The sequence below is a fragment of the Mastomys coucha genome, unplaced genomic scaffold, assembly GCF_008632895.1.
Source record: "Mastomys coucha isolate ucsf_1 unplaced genomic scaffold, UCSF_Mcou_1 pScaffold9, whole genome shotgun sequence".
NCBI classification, from domain to species: Eukaryota; Metazoa; Chordata; class Mammalia; order Rodentia; family Muridae; genus Mastomys; species Mastomys coucha.
Genome location: NW_022196915.1, coordinates 52,425,183 through 52,440,095, shown reverse-complemented (window position 1 = coordinate 52,440,095; position 14,913 = coordinate 52,425,183). Strand labels below are relative to the sequence as shown.

The window sequence follows — 14,913 nt, the reverse complement described above, 5'->3', positions numbered from 1 at the left end:
ACATTGTAGATGCTCAGTTAGCACATAGTGAATCTGGCGGTGTGAAGGAAAATGGCCCCCATAGCCTCACAGGGAGGAACATTACTGGAGGTAGGCCTTGTTGAAGTGGGTGTGGCCTTGTTGGAGGAAATATGTCACAGTGGGTTGGCTTTGAGGTTTCCAGAAGCTCAAGTCAGGGCCAGTTTCATTAGCTCTTCCTGCTCCTTGGGGATCCAGATATAGAACTCAGCTATCTCTCTAGCACCATAACTGCTTGCCCGCTGCCATGCTTCCTGCCATAAATGACTAAACCTCTCAACTGTAAGCCAGCGCCAGTTAAATGTTTTCCTATATGAGAGTTGCTGTGGTCATGGTGTCTCTTCACAGCAACAGAAACCTTAACTAAGACAATAAGTGAATAAATAAATGAGCAGGATGTAAGATCTGTGTCTGTGACACTTCCCTAGGGAGAGGGCATAGGTTTCTGCAAGGAAATTAGACTGACTCACAGTGCCCATTAAAATGAGTCTGCCTTTGCCCAACCGCAAAAGTATGAGGTCTGTTCTCAGGAGCACAACCATGTCATCAGGAGTGGAACCCAGGTGGGTGACAGGGAACATAGCTTGGATAATAAGAAATTGGCCTTTATGCCGGGCAGTGGTGGCACATGCCTTTAAATCCCAGCATTTGGGAGGCAGAGGCAGGTGGATTTCTGAGTTCAAGGCCAGCCTGGTCTACAGAGTAAGTCCAGGACAGCCAGGGCTCTACAGAAAAACCCTGTCTCAAAAAACAAACAAAAACCAACCAACCAAACAAAAAAACCCCAAAAACCCACAAAAAACAAAAAAAAAAGTGAACAAACAAAAGAGAGAAAGAAAGAAAGAAAGAAAGAGAGAGAAAGAGAGAAAGAGAAAGAGAGAAGGAAAGGAAAAAGAATTGGCCCTTGTGATAACTATACAGGACCTGACAGACAGGTGAGCTGAGCAAGGGGACACCAGTGTTACCAGCTCTTTGGGGCCACAACACAAGCTGCTATCTACTACTTTGACATATGTCTGGTTAAGCCTGTTTATATTTTTACTGAAACGATCCTCCTTGCTTACCCGTGGCTTAGTTCTGCAAACGCTAAAGGAGAACTCATGGAGAGCCTTGGAACTGACCTTTGAAGGGTGTCTGGAGGGGGAGGGCTACAAGAGAATGTTATGGGAAGTTTTTGCTTATTCGGTCACCTCTCCCAACCAGATCTTTCCAGAGCTCATCTTTGCCAAATGGTGCTATGTTTGAACAAAGATGTTCTGTTATGATTCTCCTGGACCAGTAAAGAGCTACAGAGATGATTTCTACTTCTAGTCTTAGAGAATACTTACCAGAATTACCCACCTTCTGACATAGTTGGAAAATTGCAAATTGCACAACTTTTTTTCAAACCTATCATTTTAGACATTGAACAACATCTAACTCGAAGACTGTGGTGCCTGAGCAGAGGGGAGCGATTGGGGAGCTCAGTCTTGGCCTGGATTCTTCTTGTTGCTGTTGTTGCAGCATCAGGAGTAATCCTAGTCTAACAGCTGTTCAGACATGAAGAATGATGCTTAGAGATGAGAGACCAAGCTTTGCAGAATTTCCCAGTATTTGAGAGAGGGGAATGGCACAGAGAAAGTTCCAGAAAGGTGTATAGGCATTCCTTTGAAGTTTTGGCAGCTGTGATGGTGTATGCTCGGCCCAGGGAGTGGTTCTATTGGACGGTGTGGCCATTTTGGAGTAGGTGTGGCCCTGTTGGAGTAGGTGTGTTACTGTTTGAGTCTGGGCTTTAAGACCCTCATCCTAGCTGCCTGGAAGCCAGTATTCTCCTAGCAGCCTTCCGATGAAGATGTAGAACTCTTAGTTTCTCCTGCACCATGCCTGCAAAAATGCTGCCATGTTCTTGCCTTGATGATAATGGACTGAACCTCTGAACCTGTAAGCCAGTTCCGATTAAATGTTGTCCTTACAAGAGTTGCCTTGGCTATAGTGTCTGTTCACAGCAGTAAGACCCTGACTAAGACAAAAGCTGTGATAGGCCTGACCATGCTTTTGTTTGGAAGAATGTGAATTTTGAGACTTTGGATTTGGAAAGCAGTGGAATGCTTTAAATGGGGCTTAATGGGCTATTCTAGTAGGAATATGGAAGAGTTTGTTACTGAGAGTAATTTGAATTGTGTGGATATGGCCCAAGAGATTTCAATGGAGAATTTCAATATGTGGCCTAGAGACTGTTTTTGTGGTATTTTGGTGAAGAATGTGGCTACTTTTTTACACCTCATCTGAAGAGTTTGCCTGAGGCTAAGGTGAAGAGACTCAGATTAATCGTATTGACAAAAGAAGTCTCAGAAATGCCCAGCAGAGACTTTGTTCTCTGGTTAAGTCCCATGAAGAGCATTTTAAACAAGCATAGCAAGCTGAGAAAGGAAAAATATATGCTTCGAGAACTAAAGGGGTACTAGGAAGTGAAATGGAGCTGAATTCTGTGTTCAAGGATATTAAATTGAAATAAGAGAGTATTGACCTTGGGGCAAGATCCCACCCAGCTAAATTTAGGTCCAGGCATAGTAGTGCAAGCCTTTAATCCCAGGAGGCAAAGGCAAGCATATCTCTGAGTTCAAGGCCAGCCTAGAACAGAGCAAATTCTAAGTGAAGAAAAACTTAAATACAGGCTTGGTATTTAAGTGCTTTAATCCCAGTGCTTAGGAGACAGGCATGTAGATCTCTGACTTCAAAGTCAGTCTGTAGAACAAATTCCAGGACGGCCAAGTTTAGGCAGTGAAGCAGTTGGAAAACAGAAAGCTGGTGATAATGTAATAGAACAAGGGGGCCATGTTCCAGCCCCACCAAGCAGCAGAACTCAGGAGATTTGGCCACATGGTTCTAGCTTTAGAGTCTAGAGTAGAAGGGACTACTGGGATAATTGATGCTGGTTAGCTGGAGCTAAGAAATTAGTGGTGATTAAGAGAAGACTAGTATCTCTGAGGTGAAATCTTCTGGGAAGTGGTTTCTGAGAGCACAAAGAAGCTTCGTTCCAGAGATAGCCCAGGTTGTACCTCGTGCTGCAGCTGTACTTGGTAATGTGTAAGAGTTACCCAGGTAGTACTGGTTTTAAAGGCATAAAGAGGTCATGAAGAACAGCTGAGGCTTGGCACTGAGAGAGGCTATTGAAGGCCATTGGTGAAGTACAGCCTCAGTTGCAGCTGATGATGGTCCAGGATTGAAGGGGTCATGCAAAGGATTTGAGGCTTGGCACCAGGAAGAGAGCCTATGAGAGGCTATTGGTGAAGCCTAGTTGCAGTGAAAGACCCCAGTGTATTGGAGATGTCAGTATCATGGGACGATCACCAAGAACAGCAGCAGCAGTGGAGTGGATCACCCTGAGCTTAGAATGCTACAGAGGGCAGAGCTGGAGAAGTGATGCCAGCCCTTTGGAGGAGCCCAGAAGATCATGTGTGGACCCCAGACATTGAACCAAGAAGTTGTAACATTAAGTTGCCTTGGAGACACCAAGATGTTCCAGATGCCAGAGCTGTGTTCTATTGGCTGAGGAAAGCTGCTAACAGGGAGTGGAACCAGCCCAGGAGAAAGAAGTTTGTTGTAGTCAACAAAGATGAAAAAGGAGTTGGAGATCTGAAGACCACTTTGACATTAGCCATGGAGATGCAGAGTTTAGAGTTTGCCCTGCTGGTTTCCTGTCTTGTCGTGGGGATTACAGTTAAGTGATTGGATGAATGTCAGAAGAGACTTTGAACTTTGGACTTTTAACATTGTTGAGACTGCTATAGACTATGGGGACTTTGAAGTTGCACTAAATGTATTTTGTATTGAAAGAGTTAAATTTGAGACTTGTGCTGGCTAATGAGAAAATTGCAGGTTTAAGGAAAACACAGTGGACCAAGGTCGAGCATATCCAGATGGGCCTGGGCAAGGGCAGGTGAGCTGTTGGGACATTCTGGGAACTAGCAGACCAGGAAGATGTGGAGGAGAAAGCGTGCAAAGATATGTCCGGGTGGGCCCTGGCACAACCCAACTGAGTAATGGGTCACCTGATCCTCTTAGATATGGTTTAAGGTCAGCCAGATGCTCTATTGACTCAGATTAGCACTACCCTTAGGAATTCCTGCTTTGATCTGCACGTACTATAGTTGATATTTGAATTAGCCAATCATGTATAACTATGCTGATTCCTTTGTTCCCTCAGACCTTTTCCCTATATAAACCCCTAACCCCTGAGTCTCGTGGTCAGTTCCTCTATCTCCTGCGTGAGATACATGTTGATCCGGAGCTCTGATATTAAACTGCCTCATGTGTTTACATCAAGATGGTCCCTCGTGATTCCTTCGGTGCACGTCCTCCCGAGATTTGAGTGGGGGTCTACCCACGGGGGTCTTTCAGTATCATGTTATGTTTAGGTGTGCCCCCCCCAGACTCATATGTTTGAACAAGCCTATGGGGGCAAGGGAGTGGAATATGATAGTTTGTATATGCTCAGCCCAGGGAGTGGCACTATTAGAAGGCGTGGCCCTGTTGAAGTAGATATGGCCTTGATGTATTTTATGTGTCACTGTGGGTATGGGTTTTAAGACCCTCATTCTAGGTGCCTGGAAGTGAGTACTCTGCTAGCAGCCTTCAGATGAAGATGTAGAACTCTCAGCTCCTCCTGCACCATGCCTGCCTCGATGCTGCCATGTTCCCACCTTGAATGTTAATGGGCTGAACCTCTGAACCTGTAAGCCAGCCCCAATTAAATGTTTTCCTTATAAGAGTTTCTTTGGTCATGGTGTCTGTTCATAGCAGTAAAACCCTAAGACAGCAGTTCAGCACTGATCAGCACATATGTGAAGCTCATGTGGCTGATACAACTTTTAAAGAAAGACCTAAGATTAGAGTGTAAACTACTGACTCCATTTGGACTCACTCAAGGTCTCCTCCAGGGGAGTAAATGTTCTTCTTGAAAGCTGTTTTACCTATTCTACTTGGATGAATAGGAATGGAAGGGTCTGATAGGTAGAACACACCTTAACTCTAAAGCTATAGGTGGAGGGAAAAGAATTAAAAGCTTGGGTGGGGCATGGATATTCTACGGAACGTTTCAGGTAGAGAGCCTGTTTACAAAGAGAACCAAATTGATTCACACTTGTTAGAGAATGTTAACATGACTTTTATTATTTTGTCATCAAAGACAGTGAAGAGCAGGAGTTTGAGAAACTTGTCCAAAAATATGTGCATGTTTGTCTACTGGAAGTGGCTGTGTTTGATTTCTAGACAGGGAGAACAGCAAATTGTGGAGGGTGCTGCTTTCCTGTGGGGCAGTGGTCTGTTCAGGCAACTTAGGCTCAGTAGAGTAATTGGCCTTGAGCCCTGGAGCCTCAGTGGGCAGTTTTCTGCTTGCAGGGGGCAGAAGGAGCTCGGCTATAATCCCTGAGTCTTTGGCTCCTGTTTCAGTCACAACCCCTCACAGCTGTCCCCACAGGAGATGTGTGCTCTATCAGGCAGACAATGCCCCAAGCTCCCAGCATTCTAGCTGGACCCTACACACAGTCATCTGACCACAGCCAGGCATGCCACACCCCATACAATATAAGGAGCGGTTTGCCCCGTGCTCCCTTCTTGTTCTTGCCCTCTTCCTCTCTTCTCTTGTTCTTGCCCTCTTCCCTCTCTTGCTTCTTCCTCTCTTGCTCTTTGTTCTCTTACCTTTTTCCTCTCTTTCCTGCTCTTTGTTCTCTTCTCTTACCTTCTTGCTCTCTTGTTTTCTTTTCTTTCCTCTCTCTCTCTTTCTCTCTCTCCCTCTTTCTTTCTCTCTCTCCTTCTCTTCTCCTCTCCTTCCTTTCCTTTCCTTCTCTCTACTTGACTGGCCTATTTTCTCTTTCCTATAATAAAATACCTCATTTATACATTGCCTCCTTTTTGACTAACAAGCCCCACCACAGGCCTCAGCAGCAGGGAGAGAGAGAGCTCCAGGCTGCAGTAGCTCCACCCACAGTACAACACCTTCCTCCAGGGTCTCGATCACATAGATGGAATCACTATATCTATAAGGAGGGAGGGAGTGAGGAAGGGAAGAAGAGAGGGAGGGAAGGAGAGAGGGAGGGAGAGAGAGCAGCCTACCATCCAGGCTTTTGGAAAGAGGAGGAAAAACATACTTCCTTGAGGGATTTCCAGAAACATCTGTTGATTTTTTAGCATACTGCAGTGGCCCACAGCAAACTCGGGGTATAAGGATTTTAATGAGCAGCCACCTAGCAGCATCTAGGACTGTGGAGTCCAGACCTCTCCTCATAGGCTGCTGTAGTTCTGTGCTGGAACATTCCTGCCTATTGTCAGATGATAGGGCCCAGGGACTGTGCAGTCAGTACTTAATTGGACTACCTTAGCATCAGTGGTGGTTAGAATGAGAATGCTCCCTTAGACCCATAGGGTGTGGCACTGTTAGGAGGTGTGGCCTTGTTGAAGTATGTGTGCCTTGTTGAAGGAAGTGTGTCACTGAGGGTGAGCTTTGAAGTTTAAGATGTTCAAGCGAGGAGCAGTGTTTCTTTCCCTGGTGCCTGTGTATCCAGATGTAGAACTCTCGACTCCTCTCCAGCACTATGTCTGTCTGCAGGCTGCTATGTTTCCAGCCATAGTGATAATGGACTACCCTCTGGAACTGTAGCCTAACTCCAATGAAATGTTTCCCTTTTAAGAGTTGCTGTAGTCTGTTGGGAGCTGTTTGCCACTTCTCTGAAGCAGAGAAAGGAGAGGAGGGGAGAAGAAGAGAGGGAGGAGTCTACTTATCAGGTTCAAGGCTAGGGCCTGAAGATTCTATTGACCTTAGTGGAAGGAACAGAGAGGTTTGGGGGATGGGAACAAGTGTCTTGTGTACATTTTAGAAATATTGTTTCTGTTAGCTTGTGGCTTTGGTTCCCACCGTATGTAGTATAAGAAGGCTATGAGAAATACACTTGCAGATGACTAGTATTCACCAAGCAGCCCTGCCTGTCTCTTGCCTCTTTTTTCTATCTTTCCTACAATCAGCTTCGATCCCCCCCATAGGACTGTTCGACTTTATACCGGCAGAACCAGTACAGTGGTCGTGGTGTCTCTTCATAGAAATAGAAACTCTAAGATAGAAGTTGGTACCAGGGACTGGGGTTTTGTTGTGATAGGCCTGGCCAAGCTTTTGTTTGGAGGAATGTGGACTTTGTAACTTTGGATCAGAAAAGCAGTTGACCACTTTACATGGGCCTTAATGGGGCATTGTAGTATGAACATGGAAGACAGTTTATTGAGGTGATTTGAACTTTGGGGATCCAGCTCATGAGGTTTCAGAGAAGAATTTTAGTATGTTGGCTAGAGGCTGGTCTTTTGGTGAAGAATGTAGCTGCTTTCTGCCTTTGTCCAAAAAAAAAAAAAAAAAAAAATCTGCCTGAGGCTCAATTGAAGAGTTCCGGTTTAACAGCTTTGGCAGAGGACATTTCCAAACAGCCTAGCATTGACTGTGTTGTGTGACTACTAGTGGCTAGTCTCATGCAGACCTATAATGAAAAGGAGCAAGATGAGTAAGGAAAAATACAAACTGTACAGTTGGAGAAAAGGAGTCCCAGGAAGTGTGAACAGATTACACAAAAGCCTGATGCCAAGTGGAATAAAGAGAGTGGTGACCTCAGAGCAAGACTCCAGCCAGCAATGCTTCCAATGTGTGGAAAGGAATTAAAGAAAAGTGAAAAGAAACTTTAAAAAGGTGTGAGACCAGGTGTCATGGTGCACACTTTTAATCCCAGCACTTGGAAGGCAGAGGCAAGCGGATCTCTAAATTCTAGGCCAGCCTGGTCTACAGAGTGAGTTCTAGGATAGCCAAGCTTAGGCAATGAAGGAAACCATTTGTCTTAGACAGGGTTTCTATTCCTGCACAAAACATCATGACCAAGAAACAAGTTGGGGAAGAAAGGATTTATTTAGTTAGTTTCTGCTGGTTTCAACTTTGTTCTTTTCCAGTGGTATCTTGGTTGAGTTGAAGAAGTGTCTCAGAACAAACAAACCACCATCAGTATGTGGATGCCAAGCTAGCAATCCGTGTATGACCTGCTCCCATCTTCCAACATGTAGTGCATGGAGTATGTGTTTGTGATACAGAATATGGGCATGACCCTCAACATCTGTCTGAGTCAGGGTTTCTATTCCTGAACAAACATCATGACCAAGAAGCAAATTGGGGAGGAAAGGATTTATCCAGCTTACACTTCCACATTGCTGGTCATCACCAAACGAAGTCAGGACTGGAACTCAAGCAGGTCAGGAAGCAGGAGCTGATGAAGAAGCCATGGAGGGATGTTACTTACTGGCTTGTTTCCCCTGGCTTGCTCAGCTTGCTTTCTTATAGAACCCAGGACTACCAACAATGGGCCCTCACAGCCTTGATCACTGAGAAAATGCCCTACAGCTGGATCTCATGGAAGCATTTCCTCAAGGGAGGCTCCTTTCTCTGTGATAACTCCAGCTTGTGTCAAGTTGACACACAAAACCAGCCAGGACACCATTAAAAACAGAAAGTTATTGAAAATGTACTTGAAGAAGGGGCCATGTTCCAACCTCAGCAAGCAGCAGAGGTTGGCAGCTTCATCCATGTGGCTCTGGATATAGAGTCAGGGATAGAAGAAAGGGGGTTATGGAATCTCCTTTTACCACTAAGGAAAGCCACCGAGGCCGGGTATGTGGCAGGGCTGCCTCTGCTGGAGGCCTAGAAAGGCCACTGTGTGAAGCTGTGAAAGTGAAGCCCAGATTGCCTTGGAGACCCCAAGAGATTAGAGATGCCAGAGTCATGGGATACCTGTCAAGGAGCGCTGCTAACAGGGAGTGGAGCCAGCCCGAGATTGAGAGAGAGAGAGAAAAGAGAGAGAGAGAGAGAGAGAGAGAGAGAGAGAGAGAGAGAGAGAGAGAGAGAGAGAGAGAGAGAGAGAGAGAGAGAGAGGGAGAGAGAGAGGGAGAGAGAGGGAGAGAGAAGTGTGTTGCAGTCCCGAGATTGAGAGAGAGAGAGAGAGAGAGAGAGAGAGAGAGAGAGAGAGAGAGAGGAGAGAGGAGAGAAAAGTGTGTTGCAGTCAACAAAGCTGCCTGTGGATCCAGATGTAGAACTCTCAGCTACTGCTCCAACACTATGTTTGCCTGTGTGCTGTCATGCTTGCTAATACTGGACCAAGCCTCTGAAACTGTAAGCCATCCTCAATGAAATGTTTTCCTTTATAAGAGTTGCCATAGTCAAGGTGTCTCTTCACAGTCATCAAACTCTAAGACACTTTTTCGTGGGGGGTCAGGTACAAATACGAGCACTTTCTTTTGGGTAAGATCAAGTGCAGTTTAAAACCATTCTCTCATGAAGGGGCCTCGAGGGCTGTGCTGTTGCTTGGAACCTGACTTCTTTGGTGACCACCCAATTGGGCTTAAATGGCATGAGTTAATGCAAGTTGAGTGCACCCCCTACCCTCCCACATGCATGTGTTGGATCCTTGATTCCTCAGTGTGGCAGTTTAAGGAGGTATCTGGGTGACAGGGCTGGAGTCCTCGTGGATGGTGGTTCTAGTTCATTCTAAAGCAAGCCTGTCCGCATGCTCGTATCTGCTGTACAGACCCCTGTCTTCCTCCTTCTGCCTCAAGTTGAAGCAGCACTAGACCCTTTGCCCAGTTTTGGACTTTCAGTACCATAGGTAAACCTGTTTTCTTTATACATCTACCTCACCTCAGGTATTCTGCTATGGCAACAGACTAAGATGTGTTCTATCACATAATCAGTCTAGACATGTGGGTTGGATGTCTTCTAAAAGCACGGACATGGCTTTTCATGGGCATCACATGCTAACAACAGGAAAGACTGAGATTGCCTTACCAGCTCTCTCCATAGTCCCTGGGTTTTCATGAGAAAGAATACAATGGACCACTTATCAGCCACATCCATTTCAAATGTTTGCTTTATTGAGATTCTTTCGTACAAAACATCTGACGTATTCTAGGCCTAGTTTCCATTAGTCCCTGAAATACAGGCCATGGTCATTTCCACGCCCTCATAGGTAGGTCTGTAAACTAGCCGACTTTTATTTTTATGGTTAAAATACTTTTCAACATTGCCTTTATAGACATAAAACCAAACTTGTGTTTCCTCCATATAAAGACCAAGTGAGAAAGTTACTGAGTCTTCATCATTGGGGTAACTGGATTCTTTCCCACAATTCTCAAAGTGATGTTTAGGCACTTTAAAAATACCTTTCTAAAAAATAGAGCCTTTAGTATATCTTTTTAAAACATAACCATTGTGATGTGCTGAGCAACGAGCCATGTGATAGGAGTGCTACGCTTGTACAGGTATACATACGTTGGCTCTGGAAGAAGATGCATGAGTACATGCATGTTATGTAAACATAACAGTTGGTCAGATCATGAGAACAGTAGTGAGTAACACGTATTGCAAGCAAGAATGACCAAGATCACATATTGGCTGAGTGGCCAGTCAGGATTTTCGGGGCAACTACACCTGGAGGTACTTAGGTTTTCTTGACCCCAAGCGGAATAATGCTGACCTTATAGGATATGTGATTGTGTCTGTGACGCTACTATAGCCAGACAGGTTGCTCTGTAGCTCCCCAGTTCTAGAACACATGTACAGTCTAGTTCAACCTCCTCCCTAGGTCAAGAGCAGATTATGTTCTTTTTGTAAGCAGGAGGGAAGTGCAACTCAGGCTCGAAGAATCCCAAGGCTTCTCATTTCCCACGGGAAGGATATAGGAATTTCATACTTCTTTCTACCCTTTAGGGCTCTATCAGGATCGCATTCCTTGGATCACAGGATTCTATTTAGAGAGGGCTGGAAGGTACAATGCCACCAACATAGTCTCTAATGACCAATGGGCTCAAGTTAATGTGGATAGCTCCCATCACCCTTCAGATCAGCTCTCCGTGTGTACACTAGACTTAGAAACCCATTATGTCTGATCTTACACATGCTTGCTGTAGGATTTGGGGCATACAGCCTTCTAATACGCAATGTCTACAGCCCAAGCTTGTTGCTCAGGCCTAACAAGGGCACCCTAAGATTCATGTGGGAACCTGGTTTCAGTCTTGGTCATTCTTGGCCTTCTAACTTGGAAGCCAGATGAACAGACCCGGTGAGCACTTGCAGGAGGCAGGGTCCTGCCCTGAGGGACATGCCTTGTATTATTAGCACAGCAATATGGATAAGTGATTGCAGCACCCAAGGTATGATGTAGCACAGCATGGTAGTTATTCTCCTCTCTTCCCAGCTCCAACTGGGTTCTTCAGGTACCTGCCATTTTCTTATGTCTCCCATAGCTGGCTTCTCCACTACCTTTTCCTCAAACTAACATGTAGTGTGAAGAGGCAGAGGAAAAGAGGGGAAACAGAGTCATTAAGGGTTTCTACTTGCTGGGGAGGTGGATGGGGGTGGGTGAAACAGTGGGATTTGAGAATTATCTGCAAAGTAAAATGACCCATAACACCTTCCACCTCCACTGCAGCTCTTGCCTGTGATGTCATATCAGCATCCACCTGTAACCAAGAGACCAAAGGGAATATGGATCCCCAGGCCCTTATGAATCTTCTTCAGATAGCTGAACATACTGCTAGTTCAATTGACTAGGGCTCCCCATGTAGAAATCTTGGTGGAAGGGAAAGACAGAATACAAGTCCCACTGAGGACTTTGGAGCAGTTGTCTGCAAAGAGAGTGATATCTGGTGACCTTGGAACCAGAGTAGGGCCAACTGGCAGCAAGGGTAGGATGGTGTTGGATCAGGCACAAGCCATGGTTAGGTGGCTCCAAGCAATTCCCCCTACCTCAGAGACACAGGAGTGTGGCTCGGCGGCAGTGCCCTGCCCTTGGGCTGTGGCCGCTTTCAGAGGACAGTACAAGTCACCCCAGCGTCCTCAGCATGCCCGCAGTTTGTCACCCCCCATTTGGAGAACTGGCAGTGGAAGATGGAGCTCTCGGTTCCCTTGCAGTTCACATCGTCCATCCAAATCCTCCCCGTGCCTGAGAAGAGAGGCAAACACAACATCTTAGCAGCGATTTGGAAGCAGGAAGGAGGAGAAAAGGGATTGTGCCTGTAAACAACATGGCCCCGCCCTGCGGGGGCTTCTCAAATCTGGCGGCAGCCATCTTCCCTGTCGACTCTACTGAGAATGCATCCTTCATTATGAGCTTAGCTTCCTGTAGGTAGAATAACGACAACAGAGAATATTGGTGCTTGTCTCTTCTATGAATCAAGCTTCTTTCAGATATGAGCCTCTATAAGTCTTCCCTCACTGTTATGCTTTGGGGTGGACAGTAAGAAACACATTCTGAGGCTGGAGAGATGGCTCAGTGGTTAAGAGCACTGACCGCTCTTCCAGAGGTCCTGAGTTCAATTCCTAGCAACCACATGGTGGCTCACAACCATCCATAATGAGATCTGATGCCCTCTTCTGGTGTGTCTGAAGACAGCTATAGTGTATTCATGTAAATTAAATAAACAAATCTTAAAAAAGAATTAAGAAACACATTCTGTAAGTGAGAAAACTTTGGCTCAGAGAGCAAATGGTACCAGATGACACAGCTTATAACTAGTAGAGCCTAATTTCAAACTCAACTCTTGCTACCCACCCACCTCCCCCCAGGTTCACACTTGATGACTGACTCCCAGTCACTGAGATATAGTATCTTGAAGCTTTTTAATATCAGACAGATCCTGGATTATCTTGTGGCCCAGAACTGAGTTTGTTAGTAGCAAATTACTACATGGTCCCTTTCTGTGAGCCCAAGACCATGGTACTGGAAACATAAAGGATTCCCAAGTTTGACATTATAATCAGACATCCTCCAACCATAATACTCAAACACTGAGTCCCTAAGACTTGCAGCCAGCCTTTGCTGAGCTGTAATGGGTCAACCTGCTGGTCTGAAGGTGGAGATCCTGGTGCTCTCTGTTTGGGGAGACTGTGGAACCCTTTAAGAGGTGAGGCCTATTTAGCAAAAGGAAGAAGGTCAGTAAAGGGCAGACTTTGACAGTCACATCCACTCCAGCCTGATTTGTCTGCTTCCTAGTTCACGCGAATGGAAGAGGCCACCTCCCACCAGTAGTACCGGTCACCATGCCTTCCCTACCAGGATGGGCCCCAACTCTCTAAAACCATGGGCTAAAGCAAATCTTTCTTCCCTTGAGTTGTTTATGTATGATATTTTGGTCACAGCAATAAAAAAAATAATGAATACCACCAAAGAAGCATAAAGTAAAAGGTCAAAGGTCTTAACCCAGGTTCTAGTGTTACTGGTATCTCACTCCACATTAGTGGACTGGATGTTTCTATATTGGGAATTGCTATGGAATCCATGAAAGCCTGCAAGAGAGGTAGCTCAAGGGTCAGACCCATAACCGACCACACTACATCCTCTTCCACAGCTTAATGATCTCTCTTTGTTTTCAGTGAAATCACCAAGACTTTGAAAATCTTCAGCTCGGTCATCCATTCTAGTTCTGCCCTGTGATATCCCTTCACAAAGAAGCTCAAGGAACCATCAGAGCCACCGTGCTATTGACCGAACCAGCTACGTGAATCAAGCCACTTAGACACGTTCCATGGAGATTCTCAGTGTCCTCTATCACAGGATTGCCATGCAGTGAGGCAAGGACAGACGGAGGAGGAGAGGCCTCCTTCTGCTGTCTGCCTGGACGCGGCCTCTCCCTGGCTCTTACACAATAAGCCCTTTGAGGGACAGCAATAACTTGCAGATTAAACGTCTCCTGGAAAACACATCACTTCACAAATTACCCAGGAGAAGGCAGCAGGCCCAAGAGCTCCATTGGATTAGTCACACCCAAAGCAAATAAAGGGAACTAACAAATAAAGAACAGGCCCAGGGCTATCCATCCCAAATGCATGCGTTTGCAGGATGTGGACACTGCAAGAACAGCCCAGGGCTCCACCAGGATGGGCTGCTGTCCAGCCTCTGGAAGGACAATACCCTTGGAGCAGGGTTATCTCACAAGCAGCCCGAAATGGCCATTCTTGCCCATGTGTGGGGGCACTGCTAAGAAAGCTGCAAATATCTCCACCCCTCACCCCATGTCACAGAAGCCAGTGCTCTGTGCATGTACTTGTCGTCTGGATTAGAACAGTCCTCTGCCTACACAAGGAGAGGTCCCAGGACCAGCCTGGGAACTCCTTAGGAAGTTATTTTGTCCTGGGTGATCCAGGGATATATGTAGGTCTGAGGAAACCTGCTCCGGCTAGGTCAGCTCCACTCTGGTTGTCCCTCTTGAGGTGCACAATAAAGTTCTGTAGCTGCTTGTATTATGAATGCTAATTGGGTCCTCCCCCAAAACAGTTTGCACAAGAGGGTCTGCATGTAGCTTCTGGGAACCTGCCCCCAGTTAATTAATTCTGATTGGTAAATAAAGATGCCAGCAGCTAATAGCTGGGGAGAAGAGAGAGAGAGGTGTGTGTGTGTATGGTGGGGGGTAGGTTTCCTGGGCTTGGGACCCGGAGGAAGGAGAAGAGAGAGATCTGCCATGCTTTAGGAAAGCATGGAGAGAGGAGAGACACAGAGGCCACCATGTGGTAGAGAAGCAAGGAGAACGCCCTGGGCTCTGGGCCAAGAATGTGCGGCCCAGAGGGCTGTTCAGTTGAGTCTAGAGTGGCCAAGATGGAACACAGACATTAGTAAGTAGTCACTCAGATTTATCAGTGGGAGGTAGAGACTAGCAGCATGGAGGCTAGGCAGTCAGTTGCCCAGCTAATGTGCTGCTTATAGCATATTAAAATATAAAGGCAGTGTGTGTGTGTGTGTGTGTGTGTGTGTGTGTGTGTGTGTTTCATTCGAGAACATAAACTACTGAGGTGGGAAGCAACTCCATGCCAGGGCATTTATTGAAATACTAATACTACAAAGTCCC

The 14,913-nt window shown here is 46.0% G+C and overlaps 1 protein-coding gene and 1 long non-coding RNA gene across 3 annotated transcripts in view; one reads left to right on the top strand and one right to left on the bottom strand.

Moving 5' to 3' along the window:
- The first annotated feature begins 232 nt into the window (after positions 1–232).
- LOC116084773 lies at positions 233–14,308 on the top strand. The gene is made up of 2 exons (XR_004116257.1): positions 233–581; positions 13,445–14,308. It is a non-coding gene; the product is annotated as an uncharacterized LOC116084773 (long non-coding RNA).
- Positions 9,924–14,913, bottom strand: part of Scara5 (scavenger receptor class A member 5) — a 97,080-nt gene continuing 92,090 nt past the window's right edge. Inside the window, exon 9 of one of the 2 annotated variants that reach the window (XM_031361952.1) lies at positions 9,924–12,014. In XM_031361952.1, the coding sequence (XP_031217812.1) occupies positions 11,878–12,014 (137 nt within the window). In that variant the 3' untranslated portion in view covers positions 9,924–11,877. The remainder of the gene's footprint in view (positions 12,015–14,913) is intronic. The other variant, XM_031361953.1, reaches the window with a different exon arrangement.